Source organism: Sceloporus occidentalis, unplaced genomic scaffold, assembly GCF_023333645.1.
Source record: "Sceloporus occidentalis isolate IW3139 unplaced genomic scaffold, rSceOcc1.0.p SCAF_38, whole genome shotgun sequence".
NCBI lineage: Eukaryota > Metazoa > Chordata > Lepidosauria > Squamata > Phrynosomatidae > Sceloporus > Sceloporus occidentalis.
In genome coordinates this window covers 5,656,859-5,677,866 of record NW_028317018.1, presented here as the reverse complement: position 1 = coordinate 5,677,866, position 21,008 = coordinate 5,656,859, and the positions used below count along the sequence as shown (strand labels likewise).

General features: G+C 48.9%; 1 protein-coding gene across 1 annotated transcript in view; it reads right to left on the bottom strand.

The window, feature by feature from the left end:
* Positions 1-15,443: 15,443 nt before the first annotated feature.
* The window catches only part of LOC149290664 (E3 ubiquitin-protein ligase RNF216-like), a 90,519-nt gene continuing 84,954 nt past the window's right edge, over positions 15,444-21,008 (bottom strand). Inside the window, exons 19-20 of the mRNA XM_089488453.1 lie at positions 19,142-19,283; positions 15,444-15,621 (exon numbers count right to left, since the gene is read on the bottom strand). Coding sequence (XP_089344579.1) covers positions 15,444-15,621; positions 19,142-19,283 — 320 coding nt within the window. The remainder of the gene's footprint in view (positions 15,622-19,141; positions 19,284-21,008) is intronic.

Here is a 21,008-nt window from a genome sequence, read left to right as displayed (position 1 = left end):
GACTAGACTTGCCCCCCCAGGCCTTAGGCTGCCAGCCCTCCCCTGACACCAGGATTGGCATATTCGCCACTGGGGCCCTGTGCTCTTCACTGATGAAAGCAGGTTCACACTGAGCACGTGACAGTCTGGAGACGCCGTGGAGAATGTTCTGCTGCCTGCAACATCCTCCAGCATGATCGGTTTGGCAGTGGGTCAGTAATGGTGTGGCGTGGCATTTCTTTGGGGGGCCGCACAGCCCTCCATGTGCTTGCCAGAGGTAGCCTGACTGCCATTAGGTACCGAGATGAGATCCTCAGACCCCTTGTGAGACCATATGCTGGTGCAGTTGGCCCTGGGTTCCTCCTAATGTAAGACAATGCTAGACCTTATGTGGCTGGAGTGTGTCAGCAGTTCCTGCAAGAGGAAGGCATTGATGCTATGGACTGGCCCGCCCATTCACATTCCATTGGAATTCACATAAAAACTCAGCATTAAAGTTGAATTACAGGCATTGATCACAGGTTGCACACCTCAAAGTCAGCCCTGGCATCCACATTGCCCACATAGAACCTGACCAGCACCCAAATTACACACATAGGACTTTGTCTTTGTCCCCAAACAACCCAGGATGAGTAAACTTTGTCTACAAACAGCCCAGCCTGTGCCATGTTTGTCCCATAAACACCCTGCCTGTGCCATCTTGGTCCCCAAGGCTCAAACACTCTGCTTGTGCCATATTTGCCTTTCCACACATCAATTATACATCTTATACAAACTTTTATAGTCACTCACAAATTCACACATTCATTCAGATAATTCTTTCACACACTCATTTATTCTCTCACTCATTCACATAAACCATTTACACATATTCATTAATGCATTCTCACAAATTCATTAATTCGTACTGTCATTCAGAAAATTCATCCACGCATTAATTCATACTCTCACGCATTCAGACAATTCATCCACACATGCATTCATTAATTCTTTCACTCATTCACAGAATTCATCCATGCGTTAATTCTTTCATTCTCTCACACAATGCATCCACACATTAATTCTTTCATTTTCTCACTCAATCACTATCACGGCTGACCCGTGAGCCGAAAAGGTAGATGGTTCCTAATAGCAGATGGCAACCACAAAGTCCGTGGCGAGGTACAAAAACGATAATCCAAAAACAAGGTCAGGTCACACGCAATGGTCGAGGCAGGCAGCAAGGAACGTAGGTCAAAAATCAGAAGGAAGGATCTGGTACACTAGTAGAATCAATCAGGAACGCTTAGGTACAGAGGCAGTAATAGCTTGATACTTGAGCAATGATCTCTCAGTGGAAGGGGCTTTTATAATTTGAATTTGGCGCCAAAATGACGTCATACTGAGAGACGCGTTGCCATGGCAACGCGTACACAACTCCTACGTTGCCGGCATCTATCAGCAGTAGCAGGGAATGGACGCGTCTCCATAGCAACCTGGGACCGCGTCCTCCTCCCTGCTGCTCTCTGCCGGCAGTGGAGGGGGCGTGCCTGCACGCAGCCTCTGCTCGTGTCTGTGTCAGCGAGCAGAGGCTGAGAGGAAACCCGACGCCGAGACCTGCCGACGCTGGAACCGGGGAGAGGGTGAGTTGATTTATGACAATCACACAATGCATCCACACAGTCATCCATTCATTCATTCTCTCACTTATTCACACAATGCATCAACAAATTCATCCATTCATTAATTCTCTCACTCATTCTCACTCTTTATTTCAATATTCTTACCACCCCCTTTCTCATTATCTATCCCCTCTTCCTCCCTTCTCACTGTCTACCCCCTCTCCCACCCTTCTCACTATCTACCCCCTCTCCCACCCTTCTCACTATCTACCCCCTCCCCCCCTTCTCACTATCTACCCCCTCTCCCCCTTCTCACTATCTAACCCCCTTCTCACTATCTACCCCCTCCCCTTCTCAATATCTACCCCCTCTCCCTCCTTTCTCACTATCTACCCCCTCCCCTTCTCACTATCTACCCCCCTCTCCCCCTTCTTACTACCTTCCCCCTTCTCACTATTTGTTGTAATCCTATGTGCTCCAGATATAATACCAGTAGTTTAATACAACCTTGCTTTATTGCTGAACATTACTGAATAATCAGGATATTAATGCTGACACAAATATAAGAGTATCATGCATCACTGCTTAACACTCACTAGCTTACAAAATGGCCACTGTGCTTACAGAGGCGGAGCCACTAGTTAAAGTGAGAGGGACAGTCAGCTGCAGTATCCTACATTCCAGGCATAACACTATTTACCCCCTCTCCCTCCCTTCTCACTATCTACCCTCTCCCTCTTTTGAAGTTATCTCACCTTACAGAAGTCCTGCAGTGGGAGCGCAAGACTTCTGTCTCGCTGCTCTGCCGCGGCGCACCCTGCTTCACTCCTTCCTTCACACCATCTACACCACTAATCAATCTCGGGTGAAGAAAACACATGACCACAAATCTCAATCTCACTTGTTATTGTTCTGCATTCTCCTATTTCTGTGCTCAGAGGACATTTAATCTAACCCTTGACACACCATTCCAACCTGCTCCTGCACCTTCCATGCAAACACAAACTATGGTAATCCTTCTTAAACCAGTGTCCTGTATTCCCTGTAACAGATATCGGTACCCTGAAAGTCTGCTTTCTCCGTTACGCTGATCGCTGAACCTATGTCTTTTTATCAGCCACGCTACCACCTTCCCTTCAAGAAACATCAGCTGAGACTAGATGCTAAAATCATTAAACAGTACAAGGGGGGAATTTACATACAATAGTAACAGCGAAACACACATAGTTCTCAATCAGGGCCTCCTTTGCACACAGCTCAGTTTTTGCACTCAGGCCATCTCAGCCCAGTAGGGGGTCAATATTGTAGTGGCGGTTCCCTGACTTCTGGCTAAAACCATCTGGATATCAGATCTTGGTGCAAATACTGGCCATAGCAGTCTCTGCCCTGTAAGTACTGACCTGATGGACAGTTAGATACCACACATAAAACTCCCTTCCAAAATGGAGGTACCCAAATGGACTGTGTCAGAGCTCCACAGTCTTTAGAGTCTCTGATAATTGGGAAAAAGTGGCATTCTGTACCAGGGAAGAAGTAGTCCAAACAGACCCCCTCTCTGTACCCACCTCCCCAAAAACAGAACCCCTTCAAAGGCCAGGGCACATAGTCTGTAGAAAGGATGCTGGCCCTCAGGCCCCTCCAGTAGCCCAGGGCATGGAGGCTTCTGTGACAGCTAGGGTGACCACATTGTATTTCTTACATTCAGGGATACAGTATGGAACTGATGAGGTTACAGACACACAGGCGTATATTATACATTAGACTTGCACATTCCGTCTACCGCTCTTTCGGCTTTTGTTATTTGGAAATGACATTTATTGATCAAAAAATGTCTCTCTCTCTGTCCCTCAGTCCTGTCTGTGCCCCTTTCACTCTCACCCTGCCTTGTATCTGCCCCCCACCTGCTGTTATGGTCTAGCTGCTTTTCTGCTGCATTGCTGGAGGCTTACAGCCTGGCTGGGTTGCCATGGCTACACTCCTGTCACTCCTGTGACTCAGCCCATTGTCCAGCCCACAGCCAGCCCCTTTTGGCTATTTAAGCAGCTAAACTTCACTTCCTCCTGGCCCTTGTGTTGTTTCCGGCTGCAAGTGCTATTGCTGTGTTCCTGTGTTCCTGAATTCCTGTGTATGACCTGGCTTTCTCTGACGTCCATCCCAGCTCCTGATTCCTGGCTTGTTCCTGACTTCGCTGATCTCTGTATTCCTGACCCCGGCTTGTCTGAGTACCCGTCTTGGTTCCTGACCCCGGCTTGTCTTTTGGTATATGCTTTTGGATCACGATTTGGCTTTGTTCACTATTGTCATTACAATAAAGGTGATTGCATTTTACGTTTTGTGTCCGTCTGGTTCCTGGTCCCTAACATTACACAAGGGCCATGAACCCAGAAGGGGCAGGCAATCCACCAAATGTTTTTACCAGGCTGGACCAGGTAGACCAGCGTATGGACCAATTTGCGCTAGCTCTCCAGACCTTGTTGCTCCGTACTGCACATCTGGTTCTGCCAGCTCAGGTCCCCACGGCACAGGCTGCCTCTACACCTGCTGCTGCTTCCGCTCCGTCTGCCACTGGTGATTTTAATACTGCCAGAGGCTTGACAGGGTCTGCCCCGCTTCCCGAACGTTATGGGGGCAACCCTAATTTGTGCAGAGGTTTCCTGAACCAGGTCAGTATCTATCTGGAGATGGTACCTCAGGCATTTCCGTCTGACAGGAGTAAGGTGGGCTTCGTGATTTCTTTACTCTCAGACAGGGCCTTGGCATGGGCGAATCCCCTTTGGGAGACACAGAAACCTTTAGTACACAATTACCCTGAGTTTGTTGCGTCTCTAAAACGGGTATTTGATGTACCGGCACGCTCTGCTTCGGCTGCCAAACGATTAATGTCCATTCGGCAGGGTACAAGGACGGTTTCGGACTATGCTATTGAGTTTCGCACCCTGGCCGCTGAGGTTGGTTGGAATAATGAGGCTCTCGTGGCTGCTTTTTCTAATGGGCTCACGGATATACTTAAGGATGAGATTGCGGCCCGGGACCTTCCCAGTGATTTGGAGGAATTGGTCTCTTTTTGTATCCTTATTGACTCACGAATCCGTGAGAGACCATCCTTCCGGGAGCGCCTGCGGAGGCCTCCTATACGTTTAGCCCCGAGCTTTTCATCCCCACCCGTACCTCCCTCTCCTCCCATGCCTCCTGGTCTCGACACTTCGGGCGTTGTGGAACCCATGCAGCTTGGATTTACTCGTCTCTCGGTTGAGGAGAGGGCCTTTAGGAGGAGGGAGGGTCTTTGTCTTTACTGTGGTAAAGCAGGGCACCTGCTGCGAACTTGCCCTACACGTCCGGGAAACGCCTGCACCTAAGGCTCCAGAGGGGACAGTCCTTAGGTGGCGTCTCGGCGTCCCCAGATATCCAGAAGGATAAACCTCTAGTCTCGGTGGGTCTCACTTGGGGCAAGATTTCCGTCATTTCAGAGGCACTCATTGACTCGGGGGCAGCGGGCCTCTTTATTGACAGCACCTTTGCTCAGAAGCACTCTATTCCGTTGCAGCTTCTGACTGCTCCACTTGCCATTGAGGCGATCGATGGCAGACCGTTACAGCCCCCGCAGGTCACCCATGAAACCGCTCCTTTGTCTATGGCTGTTGGGGCTCTCCATCATGAAATTATTCAACTCCAGGTGATACACTCTCCTCATTATCCTGTGGTTTTAGGATATCCATGGTTGCGCAAACATAATCCCGTGTTTGATTGGTTAAGGGCCGAAGTCTTGGCATGGTCGCCTAATTGTTCCAAAACATGCCTAGGGAGAGTGGTGAAGGTGCTAACCACTTCTCCGGTCTCTTTGTTGCCTGAGGAGTATCAAGAGTTTCATGATGTATTCGATAAGGGCCGGGCTGGTGAGCTCCCACCTCACCGCCCGTACGATTGCGCCATTGAGCTGCAAACTGGTGCCATACCCCCTCGAGGTCGAGTCTACCCATTATCTGTCGCAGAGAATAAGGCCATGGAGGAGTATGTTGCGGATGCTCTGTCCCGGGGGTTCATCCGTAAATCCTCTTCCCCTGCTGGGGCCGGATTCTTTTTTGTGAAAAAGAAGAGCGGCGAACTGAGACCCTGTATAGATTACAGGGGGCTCAACCGTATCACGGTTAAGAATGCCTACCCGATTCCACTCATTACCGAGTTATTCGATCGCTTAAAAGGGTCCAAGGTATTTACAAAGCTCGACCTGCGAGGGGCGTATAATTTAGTAAGGATTAAGGAGGGCCACGAATGGAAAACCGCGTTTAACACCAGGAGTGGGCATTATGAATACCTAGTTATGCCCTTCGGTCTCTGCAATGCCCCCGCGGTTTTCCAGGAATTCATGAATGATGTCCTAAGGGACATGCTCCAACAATGTGTGGTGGTATACCTAGATGATATTTTGATCCATTCCACCTCCATAGAAAGCCACCACACTGATGTAGCCCGAGTCCTACAGAGGTTACGAGAGAATAATCTCTTTTGCAAATTGGAGAAGTGCGAGTTCCACCGCAAGCAGGTCACCTTTCTGGGGTACGTAATTTCAGAGGTCGGTTTCGCTATGGATCCTGAAAAACTCTCGTCTGTTCTCGAGTGGCCACGACCTGTAGGTCTCCGCTCCCTTCAACGGTTCCTCGGCTTCGCTAACTATTATAGGAAATTCATTCGGAATTTTTCCTCTATTGTTACAGACATGACCAAAAAAGATGGCAATGCCTCTCTTTGGTCCCCAGGGGCCATCAAAGCTTTTGAGTCATTGAAGGCCGCTTTTGCCGCAGCTCCTGTTTTGGTACACCCGAAACCCGAACTTCCATTCATACTTGAGGTCGATGCGTCTGAGACAGGGGTAGGCGCCCTCCTGTCTCAACGTCCTACTCCTGAGAGCCAGTTGCACCCATGTGGGTACTTCTCCAAGAAGCTAGGTGCTGCGGAATGCAACTATGAAATTGGTGACCGTGAGTTGCTTGCGATAATACTGGCTCTCAAAGAATGGAGGCATTTGCTTGAGGGAACTTCCGTACCAATCCTAATTCTCACAGATCATAAAAATCTCACCTACCTGTCCGAGGCTAAACGCTTAACTCCGAGGCAGGCCCGTTGGGCATTATTTTTATCCCGTTTTAATTATGTGGTCTCGTACCTGCCGGGGACCAAAAATGTCCGGGCCGATGCTCTCTCTAGACAGTTCTCGAAAGCTAAAGAGGAGTGTCCTCCTAGTCCGATTATTCCCCCAGACCGAGTACTGGCTACCATACGTACCAGCATAACATCTCCCCTCGGGGACAGAATAAGGGCCGCTCAGGTAGATGCACCTGCTGAAACCCCCTCAGGGCGATGTTTTGTACCTGTCAACCTGCGTACCAAGTTACTTTCCACCTATCATAATCCTAAATCAGCAGGTCATCCCGGGAGGAACCAACTTCTCTGGTCGGTTTCCCGTCTCTTCTGGTGGCCAGGAATTAACAAAGATATTGTTGCCTTCGTAGCAGCCTGTCCTGTCTGCGCGCAGACTAAATCACCCCGTCACCTTCCAGTGGGCCTTCTCCAACCCATACCTACTGGTGAGAGGCCATGGTCTCACCTTGCCATGGATTTCATAGTCGATCTTCCGCTGTCTAACGGTAACACAGTTATCCTCATGGTTGTTGACCGGTTTTCTAAAATGATACACTGCATCCCATTCAAAAAGCTCCCTTCCGCTAAGGAGTTGGCTACAGTTTTTATCAAGGAGATCTATCGGCTACATGGGGTTCCCAAAGTCCTACTTTCTGACCGGGGTAGCCAGTTCGTCTCGAGATTTTGGAAGGCCTTCTGTGCGCAACTGGGTATCCAACTCTCCTTCTCCTCGGCCTACCACCCACAATCTAATGGGGCTGCGGAAAGGGCCAATCAGGGCTTGGAGCAATTCCTGCGGTGCTACATCTCGGACCACCAAAATAACTGGTCGGATCTGCTACCCTGGGCGGAATTTGCTCATAATAGTGCTGTTTCGGCCTCTACCCGGTTCTCCCCTTTCATGGTGAATTATGGGTATCAGCCCTCCATGATTCCTGATAATTTCACTTCCCAGGGGATTCCGGCACTGGAGGATCATCTCCAGCAGATCCGTTCCACATGGGTGCAGGTTCAGGAGGCACTTCAACGCTCACAACAGTGTCAGGAGCTCCAGGCTAATCGTAAACGCCTACCCGCGCCTTCCTATCAGGTCGGGGAGAGGGTCTGGTTATCCTCCAGAAATCTCCACCTCCGGGTGCCCTCCCAGAAACTGGCTCCCCGGTATGTGGGGCCCTTCCGTATCCTGCGACGGGTAAACCCTGTGGCCTATGCCCTGGATCTTCCTTCTAACATGCACATCCACAATGTGTTCCATGTCTCACTGTTGAAACCTCTGGTCTGTAATCGTTTTACTACAGTCACTCCTCGCCCCCGTTCGGTGACTGTAGACAATCATGAGGAGTTCGAGCTCCGCTCCATAGTCGACTCTCGTTGGTTCCGTGGGAGGCTCCAGTATTTGGTCCATTGGAAGGGGTACGGTCCCGAGGAGAGATCTTGGGTTCCAGCCTCAGATGTCCATGCTCCCGCTCTCCTTCGTGCCTTTCACTCGCGTTTTCCCCTCAAACCCGGCCCTGCTCCGCGGGGAGGGGGTCGTTGAGGAGGAGGTACTGTTATGGTCTAGCTGCTTTTCTGCTGCATTGCTGGAGGCTTACAGCCTGGCTGGGTTGCCATGGCTACACTCCTGTCACTCCTGTGACTCAGCCCATTGTCCAGCCCACAGCCAGCCCCTTTTGGCTATTTAAGCAGCTAAACTTCACTTCCTCCTGGCCCTTGTGTTGTTTCCGGCTGCAAGTGCTATTGCTGTGTTCCTGTGTTCCTGAATTCCTGTGTATGACCTGGCTTTCTCTGACGTCCATCCCAGCTCCTGATTCCTGGCTTGTTCCTGACTTCGCTGATCTCTGTATTCCTGACCCCGGCTTGTCTGAGTACCCGTCTTGGTTCCTGACCCCGGCTTGTCTTTTGGTATATGCTTTTGGATCACGATTTGGCTTTGTTCACTATTGTCATTACAATAAAGGTGATTGCATTTTACGTTTTGTGTCCGTCTGGTTCCTGGTCCCTAACACCTGCCTACTTATCTTATCCAGTCATTTATGGCATGTATAATATGAAGAATTATATATGTATTGCAGTGTTAGTCTTCTCTTTATGGATGGGATCCTGACCTGGGGAAAAAGTAATCAAATGAACTCAAATATTGTCTGAGTCTGGGTACCAAGATATAATGTTATGGGGATTGCAAGGGTGTGCTAGAGGGGCCACAGATGTATTGCTCCCTCTACTGGACTGTCAAAGGTGCAGCACTCCTCCTGTGGAAAGAAACAGGCAAACCTGAATTAAAAGGCAAGTGGGTAAAGTTGCTAAGGAAAAAAACCAGAAACAAAAGACACAGAAGAGAAAGGAAATGGTGAGAAATTGTGATGGGGATACTAAGCTAGAGAGGATTTGGAGAAAAGAACAGTATCAAACTCTTACTGGTGTATAAAAGCCTGATAAAAATTATAATTTTTTATATAATAAAATCCATTGTCTGTATTTTTAATTGAAAGGAGATACATCATAATATTGTGAAAACCTGCCAAATATTGTATAGGTGCCCCTTTAGCCACTAAAACAGCCCTGACCTGTCAAGGCATGGACTCCACTAGACCTCTGACATTAGCAGCATGTCCTTTAAGTCCTGTAAATTGTGAGGTGGCGCCTCTGTGGATGCATCCTGGTGCTATGTGTTCTCCAGATAAGTGAAGCACATGCACCCGGCCATTGACGTGTTGAAAAAGAAAATGTGATTCCTCAGACCAGGCCACCCTCTTCCATTGCTCTGTGGTCCAGTTCTTATGTTCACATGCCCATTGTAGGCACTTTTGGCAGTGGACTGAGGTCAGCATGGGCACCCTGAGTGTTCTGTGGGCTATGCTGCCCCTTGCGCAACAAACTGTGAAGCACTGCATGTTCTGACACCTTTCTATCAAAACCAGCATGAACATTTTCAGCAATTTGAGCTACAGTAGCTCGTCTGCTGGATTTGACCACATGGCCCAGCCTTTGCCCCCTACGTGCTTTAATGAGCCTTGGCCATCCATGATTATCTGTGTTATTCACTTCACCTGTTAGTGGTCATGATGTTGTGGCTGATCAATGTATACTGCAAAAGCATATGTATATCCATCCGACTTTCATAAGGTATGTTCTCACGTGGTTGCTTAGGTGCACTTAATTTTCACAGAGAAAGAAAATATTCAGTACAACGGGTAAATCAACCTGATTTAAATCAAGCTGACCCTGCAAAATTATACTTATTAAAAAAAAGTGATTCTGAGAATTGCTATCGCCAGCTAATTAAAATTATTTTTCTCTCATGATTCAGTGGTAAACATTTACAAAATTTAGCCCTGCTATGCATAGGGCCTCTTCAGGGGAGCTCTCTCTCACACACACACATACACGTGCATGCTCTCTCTCTCTCACACACACACACACACGTACATATCCATCCATATATATGCAAACATATACACATGTATCCCACCTACTGCCCCCTCTTATCTCTCAACACTCCTGCAGCTTTTCCTCCAGCTGCTCCTGCACACTGTGCGGGCAGCCTCGGCGTCAGGAAGAAGGGGTCACAGGGCTTTGCACCGAGCCCCCTAGAAGGACGGGCCCTGTCGCAGCTGAGACTGCTACGACCTCTGTAGTTACTCCAGTGGGTCTCTTACACATACTATACACAACTTATACACCATCTATCGAGACCTGGAAAATAGTTAGCAATATAATTACATTTCTCTGTCAGGGTTTTTCCTCCTTGCTCACATCAGAGGGCAAATTTACCAACTTCGATGAAGCAGGTGTTGACACCACCATCAAAAATCGCGCGAGGAGTTAAAGGTTGGTGCGAGCAACTCTATTGGTCACTGGCAGGGAGCTCCTCTGGCATGAACCAATGAAGGAGGGGGCGTGTCCGGCCATTGGAGAACATGGCTGCTTGAAGCTTGGGCTCCGTCGATCACCCGGTTTTATTAGCACTTACACGCCATTACTAGCGACCATGGTGAGGAATAAGAGACAGTCCTCGACCCAGTCGTTGCCTCATCAGCGCCATCCCTCCGGGAATATTTTCGCACCCCAGCGGTGTTGGCCTCTCAGACGCCGGAGGACCACGAGGCCGCTTCGCCCTCGAGTTCCCGCGATTCTGGTGACAGACTGGAGGAAGCTGTGGCGGGAGGATCGGGCGCACCTACCTGCTCCACAGAGGTTCGGCGGCTCTTCTCTTCAGCTCCTTGGCGGGAAGATTTTAGTACCCTGCTCTCGGAGCTCAAGCAAACCGTTGGCGACACAGTCGCTGGCCTTCGGGCAGACCTGGATCGGGTCGATCGTCGGCTCACGGCCAGGGAGGCAGACTCCGTAAGCCCAGAGGACTGCGGAATTGGAGGCTTCCTCTGCCCATCATGCTTATTATCTGGCTGGAAGACCTTGACAATAGGGGTCGACGGCACAATATCCGACTCCTTGGACTCCCTGAGACTGACTCTCGCGACCCTGAGGATGTTGGGGGTCTCGTGGCATGCTTCAATAGCCTCTTGGGACGACCCCCCGAAACCGTGCTGTCTCTGGACCGCGCTCACCGCGCTCTGCGACCTCGGGGTCCCCCGGCTTCCCCACCGAGAGATGTAATTGGCTGCGTCACCGACTTCCAGCTGAAGGAGCAGATTATGCGTCGCATACGAGAGGTGGGTTCCTGGCCCTACAACAGTTCGGAGGTCACTCTCTACCAGGATCTATCCGACATCACACTCCACAACCGGAGGGTGCTACGGTCTCTCACGGCTGAACTCCATCGTCAGGACATATAAGTTGGGTTCGGTTTGCCGTATCGGGGTGGGGGGGACTGTATGGGCGAGGGTGGGTTTCGGCACTTTTTTTTTTCATGATTATTTTCATTTGCATTGCTCTGCTGGCTCCAACGTTGGAGGGCCGTCTCTTCCCCACGGTTTGGCATTGTACGGTGGCGAGTGATGTCATGTGGGCGGTCGTGCGGCATCCGGCTCCCTTTCTGGGTGCGGTGCCTCCCTTTAGCCCTGTACGCAGGGTTGCTCTCTGTGGAGGGTGGTGGCTCAAGGTGTGGTGTGGGTGGTGGGAGGGATGTGGGTTATTGCCGTGACGTGTTGCTTCTGTACCGGGGACCGATGGATGGTCTTATATAGTTTCGGTTCTTCTGTTCCATTCTTGTTTTCCCGGCTGGGACTTCGCCCCTTACCGTAGGCGTCGCGACATGCTGGTGGGTCGCCGCAGTCCTTTTGTTCTTGGGCCTTGTGGTGTCCCTCTCCAGCTGACGCCCTTGGTATTTTTCTTTTGGGAGGGTGAGGGTTTTTCCCTCTTGCCTTTGTTTGTTTGCTTGTTTTATTGTTTGTTTGTCCTCTCTTCCCCTACTTTGTCCTTGTCTTCCTCTCCTGGTATCTTTCTCCCCCCCCTTATTTTTTTTTTCTCTTTCTCTCTTCTTTCCTTCAGGAGCCGGTTTTCAATCTGGTGGGTCGGTGTGATAGTTCATGTCACTTACTACTTTATGCAAGATGTCTTATCAGCCTGCCGATCTTACGGTATTGTTGATTAACGCTAAAGGCCTTAATTTGCTGGAGAAACGCTTGGCCCTACTCCGTGATTTGAGGCGCCAGTGGCTCTCCGTGGCATTTATTCAGGAAACTCACTTTCGGGGCTCCTCCCACCCTAGTCTAACATCTCGGGACTATCCTGTTACGTTCTTGAGCAATTCATCCCAATCTAAATCGAAAGGGGTGGTGATCCTGTTCTCTCGACACTTTCCGCTTACGGATGTGGTTCATCTGGCTGATCCGGAGGGGCATTTTCTTTTTGTTAAGGGGAGCGTCGCTGATCAAACCTATACGTTTGCTAATGTATATGTCCCTAATGTCAAACAACATGTGTGGCTCTCTAAGACATTGAGGGTATTGCGTAGTTTTCAGGATGGTTTATTGCTCTTTGGTGGAGACCTTAATGTCGCTCTCCACCCGAGAATGGACTCATCCACGGGTGCTTCCCAGACGCCCCCTTCGGTTTTGAAGCGAATTCATGCTTTGTTCACCGCTGACCAATTGGTAGACTGCTGGAGGGCCCTTCACCCGACGGGTAGGGACTATAGTTTTTACTCTGTCCCGCATAAACGGTATTCGCGTATAGATTGCCTTTTTCTTACGCACTATCATCTGTCTCTTTTGAAGGCGGCCAGGTATGGCTCTATAACGTGGTCAGACCATGCCCCTCTAACGTTGACCCTTGCGTCCCCACTGGCGTGACCCACTCAGACTTCGAGACACTATGGTAAACTTAAAGCCCTGTTTTACGAGCACAGGGATAAGCCAGGGAAATACCTGGCCCATGCCCTCCATCTAAAGCGTCAGATGTCCTACGTACCCAAAATACGCTCACCGTCAGGTTCTATGAGATACCTCCCTTCTATAGCCGAGGAGTTTGTGGCTTTTTATTCCTCCCTCTATAATCGATCTCCCACGCATGACAATCCTGGGGAGGTTGAGAATCGAAGGTTAGTTATTCACTGGTACCTATCGCGGCACTTGACACGCCGTTTGTCCCCAGCCGACTCTGCACAACTGGAGGCTCCGATTTCCCTAGAGGAATTGACTACTTCACTTAAACTCTCTAGGCCTGGGAAGTGCCCGGGCCCTGACGGTTTATCTCTGGGTTACTATAGGGCTTTCCTTGAGATTCTCAGCCCACAGTTGACTAATGTGTTTAACTCAATCCTGGAGGGCGCAAGCTTTCACCCTCACACATTGGCGGCTACGATCTCTGTTATTCCTAAGGAGGGTAGGGATCCTGAGGTTTGCGGTAACTATAGGTCTATTTCCCTGTTGAACATCGATCTCAAACTGTTCTCCAAGATTCTGGCTACGTGCATGGGGAGGTGTCTCCCGGGCTTGATGCATCCTCACCAGTCAGGGTTTGTACCTGGTAGGGAGTGTGGACATGGGACCCTTCGGGCGGTGAATCTGATCCATCTGATCAAGCACTCGGGTACCAAGGCTATTTTGCTCTCCACGGACGCCGTAAAGGCGTTTGATCGGCTTGATTGGACGTTTATGCTGGAGGTGCTGGCTGCGTTGGGGCTCGGCCCGCATATGCTGGGTTGGGTGTCTGCTTTGTATACTTCCCCATCGGCCAGGATCCGCATAAATGGTGCGCTATCGGCCCAATTCCCTATTTCAAACGGTACCAGGCAGGGATGTCCACTGTCTCCCATGCTCTTTGTCCTTTCATTGGAGCCCTTTCTGGAAGCCATCCGGGTTAATCCGGATATTACGGGTGTTGTATGAGGCGGCCTGCATCATAAAACCATTGCTTTGCGGACGACATGTTATTCGTGCTCACGAATCCCCGTGTATCCCTCCCTGTGTTACTCGACGAGTTTCATAGGTATGGCAGTCTTTCTAATTTGAAACTCAATTTATCGAAATCTGAGATTTTGAATGTGTCCCTTCCTAGGGTGGATGTGGAGTTGTTGGCCTCTTCCTTCCCGTTCCGCTGGTGTTTGCATAAGATGAAGCATTTAGGTATCTGGTTGACAGATGATGTCTCCCTCCTGTATAAGTTTGATTTCCCTCCCCTCCTCGACTCGATTCAGAAGGACCTTCGCTCATGGGGCTCCCTATTTATTTCCTGGATGGGTAGGGTTAATGCTCTTAAAATGAACATACTCCCCAGGGTGCTGTACTCCAGGCGTTGCCGTTAGCTTTACCTAGTGCATTCTTCTCCTCGTTAAGATCTATGTTTCTCTCATTTATCTGGGCTGGGAGGTCTCCGAGGCTAGCCTTGGCCCTACTGCAGAGACCTAAGGGAGCGGGGGGCCTGGGCCTTCCCTGTCTGCACCGTTATTACTCTGCCTGCCATCTGCTACGTACCCTGGAGTGGAGCTATGGTCCGGCCCACAAGCTGTGGGTGTCCCTGGAGGCGGAATTTGCGTCGGTGCCTCTGAGGGCGCTCCCCTGGCTTGAGCCATCTATGGCTCGGAGGCAGGCGGGGGGGAATCCTTTTATTTTGGCGACCCTGATGGTTCTTCATTCTGCTTCCCCTAAGTTCGGGATCTTAACATACCCTTCGCCTCAGACTCCATTACGCCACAATCCTGATTTTCCCCCTGGTCTGTCCGGTGGGTCTTTCCTGTTATCGGCTCCGGTCGACAACCCAACACTGCGGTCTTATATGCGGTCGTAAGATCAGGGCGCTGCCCCGACTGCGCTTCAGGCTCTCCAATATTTGCAGCTTCGGGGTTACATTGCCTCCATTCCGCAACAGCACAACCTTGACAGGGATCCCACCCCTTTTGAGTCGTTATATTTGAAAGATGCTTTACCCTCTCATGGGATTTCTTTGCTGTATAGTCTGCTTCTGAATGTGGGGATACCTACCTTGCCGACCTACGTGGGGAGGTGGGAGTTGGAGCTTGATGTATCGCTTACTAGAGCGCAATGGGAAATTTTTTTTCACATTGACACATGGTTGTTCCCTAAGCACTAGATCTCAGGAACTATCCTATAAGTTGCTCACAAGGTAGTACCGGACTCCCTCTCGCCTGCGCGCCATGTTTCCTGATCATTCAGATGTTTGTTGGAGTTGTGGCATGTCGGTGGGGTCGGTCCTTCATATTTGGTGGGAATGTCCCCTTGTTGTCCCTTTTTGGAGAGCTATCCAGAGTGTTCTCCCAAATTTCACTGATTCCCCGCCTCCTTTTGATCCTGCCAGTTATTTGCTTCATCACACCCCCATTCCTGTTTCTGTGTATAAGAAGTCGGTGGTCAGACATTTGCTGGATGCGGCTAAGGCCTTGATCCCCTTGCATTGGGGTACTGTTACCCCTCCGTCGTTTAGAGACTGGGTGTTGAGGGTTGAGAGCATTCGGGCTTTGGAGGAGTTGGTGGCCAGATCTGATCGGCTGGGTGAAAGGCATAGGCAGACATGGTTTTACTGGTCCCAATACATGCTGAACCCCTCTACTCCAATCTTACCGGCCTGATGGCCCTGAGTGTTGGATGTGCGCCTCTGCAGTGATGTGGTGCTGTTTTACTGTTTGCTGACATGACAATATGATTACCCTGCTGCACCAGGGATTTGTTATGTTTCTGTGACTACTGGCTGTCCCCCTGTCCCACCCCCCCCTTTTTGTTTTTCCTTTTTTCTTTCTGTCCTACCCTGCCCCCCCCTTTTTTGTGTTACAACGGAAAAAAACAATAAAACCTTTGATTTAAAAAAAAAAATAACCAATGAAGGAGCTCCCTGCCGGCGACCAATAGAGTCGCTCGTACGGACCTTTAACTCTTGGAGCAGGAAGATCAATGGTCTCTTCAGGCGGAATTTCACTGTCAGGAGTTAAAGGTCCGTACAAGCGACTCTATTGGTCACCGGCCGGGAGCTCCTCTGGCATCAACCAATGTAGGAGCGGCCAATAGATTGGCTTGTACGCACAATTAACTCCTGTAGCACCCAGGTCAAATTCCGCCATCAGGAGATAAAGATCTGTACGAACGACTCTATTGGTCATTTGTACAAACCTTTAACTCCTGAAGCAGGTCTCAGGTGGAGTTTCACCATCAGGAGTTAAAGGTCCATGCGAGCGACTCTAATGGTCTCCCCAGGCCGAGTTTCAGCACCAGGATTTTAAAAGTCCGTACAAGCGACTCTATTAGGTGCCAGCAGGGGGCTCGTCTGACATCAACCAATGCAGAGCAGCTGCACTTCATTGGTTGATGGCAGATGAGGCCCCTGCCGGCGACCAATAGAGTTGCTTGTATGGACCTTTAACTGATGGGCCAAAACTGCTGCGTACCGCGTTATCCCCATATTAGCCCCTTCTAAATAAAAAATAAAGAAGTAAAAAAAAAACGAAGAATGTACACGAATATTCGCCCGAACCGAACACAGGAATTTTTTCCCGGCGAAGATGAACACGAAGAGTTGGCCATCGCTCCAAGTTTCATAACCATAGTTTTTTTGCTTCAGTGAATTCCTGGTTTGCTGGCTGCTCCTGGGACTTGCCTCTTGTTGCATCCTTGGTGATCATTGTGTTTTTCTCTGAACTTCCATAGTGCCCAATTTGACTAAAGGGAATGACAGAAGCCTGAAAATACTTACCAGTTGTACATTCTTTTGAAATTATTAAAAAAATTTCACATTGGGGTTATTTGTCACCAAACTTACAAGATCACATTTGATAGTAGCAATAGCCCAAAATGTTGTACACCAAAGGCAGATCTACTCATCTGCTTTTGGAATTGCTAACATATACAACATTTTGACATTAGGTATATACATACACTTTATCTAATAACATCTGTTCTTTTTCTGTGACACCAGAGCCAGTACTAGTCCAGATTTAAGACCCAAACATAACACTTCCTCAAAAACATTTGTATAATCATTGCTGTAACAGGGAGATTATTCTACAGGACTGGGTGTACTATGGTCAACATTGAGAGCTAGGCGTCGGGGGCATATTTCCCTGGCAGACACTGGGCCATGACATGGGCATGGCCGATAATCAATCACCCAATACAGACAAGAGACCTGCTGGATTTTAAAACAGTCATAGATTTTATAAAACCCCTGCGACACTCATAAAAATAAACTTTAAACATGTAAACATATACCGTATTTACTCTAATATAAGGCAAAGTTTTTTCAGAGCAAATACTCTGAAAAATACCCCTCCTCTTATATTCAAGGCCATCTTATAATCAGACCTCAAATAGAGGTCTGTCTATAAGACTAAGATCCAGATTGCCCGCAGCGCTGCAGGGGACCTAGATCCTCCTTTCTGGCAGCTGATGAACGTCTGCGCTATGCGCGCAGACAACCTCCGCTGCTGCCGGCACTTCCTCTGGGGCTTCTAAGACCGAGCACCAGCATGAAATGACCTTCCGGTGCTCCATCATAGAAGCCACAACAGAAGTGCATAGTGCAGACATTCACCTACTGCCAGAGAGGAGGGACCCCCGCAATGCTGCAGGGGACCTGTTTCCACCTTTCTGACAGCCGGTGAACGTCTGCATGCATCCGCTGCTGCCGGCACTTCCACTGAGGCTTCTATGATGGAGCACATGACCTTCCAGTGCTCAGTCATAGAAGCCCTGACAGAAGCCCTGGGTAGCAGCAGAGGTTGTCTACGCACATTGCACAGACGTCCACCGGCTGCCATCACTAGACACCAGGGAGTCCGAAACACGGGGATCAAGTCTTGCCATGCATTGGTAATAGGGGGGTATAAGGCATATATTATAATCTATATCATCTTATTATCTTATAATCAGGGTCATCTTCTAATCGAGCAAATACAATACTCATAACCTGCAATTAGCCTCAGCTAATAACATCATTAAGTGCATAACCAATAAACATCTTAGCTTACTAGGAAGGGATCCCCCAGGAATGCTGGTGCAGGTGTAAACAATGTTAAGTATAGCAAAGGATCACCGGAGCTGCTTATAAATTTGAACTCCACTCTGTAAGTAGCAACAATAAATATTCAAAAAAGCTCTCAATGAGAGAGACAGGGGAACAGAAGTACTCACTGGATACAAGTGTATCACCATCAATAATAAATATGAAAAAAGCAAAAGCCTCAGCCAGGATAATGGTCAAAAACAGTTCTCCTCTTTATTAATGGAAACACCGTTGGTTTCGGCATGAACAAACAACCTTATCAAGGTGAAATATTTGAGTAAGCAATGTTAAGAGCGCCTACCGACATCCTCCCTGCACGATAGCAAAACCAATACGAATTTCCCAGGGCCATCCCATGGGGAGTCCTGCATGTAATGCCACCCTAGTTGCCATACCTCATATGGCCAACTCCCGCACTGATGCCAGACCCCGAGAGACCCCCTGCCACACCAATTACGACCCATGGGGATAGTCCGGGAGACGAAATTAAGCTTGCCATGCAGGGACTGGAGCTGACGCAATTGAGCCCTATGGAAAGCCTGTAACTTTGTTATCTCAAACCTCATAACCTCCAGCTTCTCCTGTGGTAAAGGGCGGAGTGCAAATCCGTCTCAAAATCCAAAATCTTAATGGTAGACAAACAGCCCTCTGTCTTATTTGGTGATAAGGGGACCCCAAAACGACCCATCACCCTCTGAATGGTAAAGTGGAGAGCCCGAAGGGCCCACGCATAAAAAATTATCCAAATAGTGAATAATCATAGGAGGAACCCGACTCCTCTCTAACCACCCATTACAAAAATGAGCTAAAAGTCTCGAAATAGCAGCAGGAAATGGAGCACTCCATCTGGAGACGCAAATCTAAAAATGTATTGCCCTCCCATTGACAACCCAAAAGATAGAAACATTCCGGGTAGACAGGCAGGAAGTGAAATGTATGATGTAGAGAATAACTCATATAATTATATAATGAACAAGACATTAGCAATGGTACAGGCTATAGCATAACACTGTTACCTTGCCGGCGGTTCCAGGGCTTCCTCGAGCAGGGGAGCCGAGACGCAGCCCACGTGTTCAGCCCACTGCTCGTTCTGTTCGCGGGAGATGCGGTGAGGTCTGTCCTGCCTGTAGACGCGCGCCCCCGCAAGGATCGAGGGATCTAGACGGGACGCGCGTCTCAACGTCATGAATATTCATGCCGCGTCTTAAAGGGGTATTTATCTTTTTTTTCCTCCTCCCCCTAATTTAGGGGGTCGGAGGATCCTGGAGTTAGAGGGATATTTAAACCCTCAGTCTGCAAGTATCCCTTGCCTGTGATAAAGTGCGTTTATTGCCTTCACTAGCGTTTTGAACCCTCTTTGCTTTTTCGTTGCCTGAACTCTGCTTGTACCTGACCACCCGTTGTTTGCCTCCTGCCCTTGCCTGAACTCTGCTTGTACCTTACTACCTGTTGTTTGCCGCCTGCCCTGACCTTTGCTCGTGACCCCGACTATCCGATTGCCTGCTCCTTGAATTATCCTTATGTTCCTGCATTATTGGGGACCCCTGGTTGCTGATACTTCTTCCAGGAATCTGCGTAGCTCTTCATCACCGCTTAGGGGCGCCTTTCCTTGTACTGCAGTGTGGATCCACAGCCTGACTCGCCGTTAGTGACAAACACTCATCACTCTCACACATTTACTAATCCACATTTACTAATCCACTCACTCTCTCTGAATGTTTTTCTACCTTTTCTCTGTCACTTTCCCCGCTACAGCTCCTTTTCCTCCTCTTGGCTCTTCTTCTTCTTCTTCTGTGCCCTTCCGGTGCAGTGAGCGCGGAAGGCAGTGGGCGTGGCTTCAGTGTTGTGCGCCGGGATATGACATTAAATCCTGACGCACAGCATCAGTTGCTGTGCACATCGCAAGGAAGCAGGATCGTAGGTCTACATTAACAGGCCTCCCGCTCTCTTGATTGACTTTAAACTGGTTAGAGGGAGATCCTTGATCTCCCCAACCTCGCCTGCGCCTCTAGCGGCGGACATTACTGTCCGTCTCTGGAGGGGTGCCGGCGTGTTGGCAACCCCCTGATGAGCAGCACCCGGGGTGGACCGTCCCCGCTAGGTATGCTACTGGTGTTCCCAGACTGCAGTGGTCCAAGGCAGGAAAAGTGGTGAACCAGTGACAGGCGGCCAAAGCTCATTGATACATATAAGGGACAAAGGCTTGTCCGTGTGGTCAAATCAACGAGCTGTTTTAGCTCAAATTGCTGAAAAAGTCACTGCTGGGTGTGATAGAAAGGTGTCAGTTTGTTGCATATGGGACTGCGTAGCCGCAAACCAGTCAGTCTGCGTAGCCGCCCATGATTTCCAATTGATCTATACCTGCAATGCTGGGTTTGTGTGTTCTGTTGATCTATACCTGCAATGCTATGTTTCCATACATTATTTATTATACCTGCAAATACAGGGTTTTTACACTATAAAATATATTGGCAACAGGGTCTAATGTTTATATATATTGTCAGCAGGGACTAATACTGCAGGGGCTAATATTAATATATATCGGCTGCAGGGGCTAATATTTATATATATATATATATATATATTGGCTGCAGGGGCTAATATTTATATATTATATAATATATATATAATATTAGAGGTTAATTTCCCACACCTGTGGCTTTTTACATTGCAATTGGTATCTGTGTATAAATAGTCAATGAGTTTGTTAGCTCTCAAGTGGATGCACAGAGCAGGCTAGAGACTGAGCCATGGGGAGCAGAAAAGAACTGTCTATAGACCTACATAACAAGGTAATGGAACTTTATAAAGATGGAACAGGATCTAAAAGATACCCAAAGCTACAAACTGCCAGTCAGTACTGTTCAATCACAAATTAAGACG